Raw genomic sequence first — 1,008 nt, 5'->3', positions numbered from 1 at the left:
TATTTATTTTTTATTTATTTATAATATGTATGTATATTTACTTTTTTTTTTCCTTTGAATAAAAAAGGAGCATCAGCAATTATTTATTTATTTATAATATGTATGTATATTTACTTTTTTTTTTCCTTTGAATAAAAAAGGAAATAAAAGCATCAGCAAAACATCTCTAATATATTTGCTTTTTAACAGGAGGTCCAGTATATACAGAGATGATCAATAACTTACTCCAGCCGTTGCTGAGTGCTCCAAATTGTCGTTTGATCAGACAGAACGTGTTCCACGCGTTACCCAACACGGCCAACACGCTGATCGGACGTGCAGCTCACATCGCCGTGCTCGACTCTGAACTCTTCCTGGAGAAGTTCCTTCTGGTGGCTGGGCTCAACTACTTCAAATAGACATCATCCCTTGAGTTGGGTGGGAGAGCCAATCAGATTACACTTAACGTCAGCCAATCGCATTTCATTTCAGAGTCATAATGAGTTCTGGAATTATTTTTCAATAAGTTCAGTCTTTGGACACAAAGAAAAAAAAACAGAAACTGAAGATTCAGACGATGACTCTGAACACATATGTAAAATCTGTACAGAAAGAACATTGTATACTAAGCAAATAGAAGAAACTAACAGATGGAGGCCTACACAAGCCTTAAAGCTTTATGGCGTAGTAACTTAACGTTGAATAATCCTAGCTGGAAAATTAATATTTTGAATGTAAATTCAGTGTGTAGCTGGTGTTGTAACAACAGCCTTGGTTCTTCATTCCCTCCAGTCACCGAACGTACAGTGCCGTGAAAAGGTTTTTGCCCCCTTCCTGTTTATTTTTTCTTTTTGCATATCTGTCACACTTAAAAGATTCAGATCATCAAACACATTTTAATATTACACAAAGTTAATGCAAGTACATACAAAATGCAGTTTTTAAATGATCATTTCATTTATTAAGGGAAAAAAGTTGTCCAAACCTACCTGGCCCTATGTGAAAAAAATTTATTGCCCCCTCCTGTTA

At 35.2% G+C, this 1,008-nt stretch overlaps 1 protein-coding gene across 1 annotated transcript in view; it reads left to right on the top strand.

Annotated features, from left to right (window-relative positions):
- Positions 1 to 520, top strand: part of LOC107687062 (protein FAM135B-like) — a 65,292-nt gene extending 64,772 nt beyond the window's left edge. Inside the window, exon 20 of the mRNA XM_016484211.1 lies at positions 193 to 520. Coding sequence (XP_016339697.1) covers positions 193 to 398 — 206 coding nt within the window. The 3' untranslated portion in view covers positions 399 to 520. The remainder of the gene's footprint in view (positions 1 to 192) is intronic.
- Positions 521 to 1,008: the final 488 nt, after the last annotated feature.

Source organism: Sinocyclocheilus anshuiensis, unplaced genomic scaffold, assembly GCF_001515605.1.
Source record: "Sinocyclocheilus anshuiensis isolate Anshui unplaced genomic scaffold, SAMN03320099.WGS_v1.1 scaffold1641, whole genome shotgun sequence".
NCBI lineage: Eukaryota > Metazoa > Chordata > Actinopteri > Cypriniformes > Cyprinidae > Sinocyclocheilus > Sinocyclocheilus anshuiensis.
This window is presented reverse-complemented; position numbering and strand designations above follow the sequence as displayed.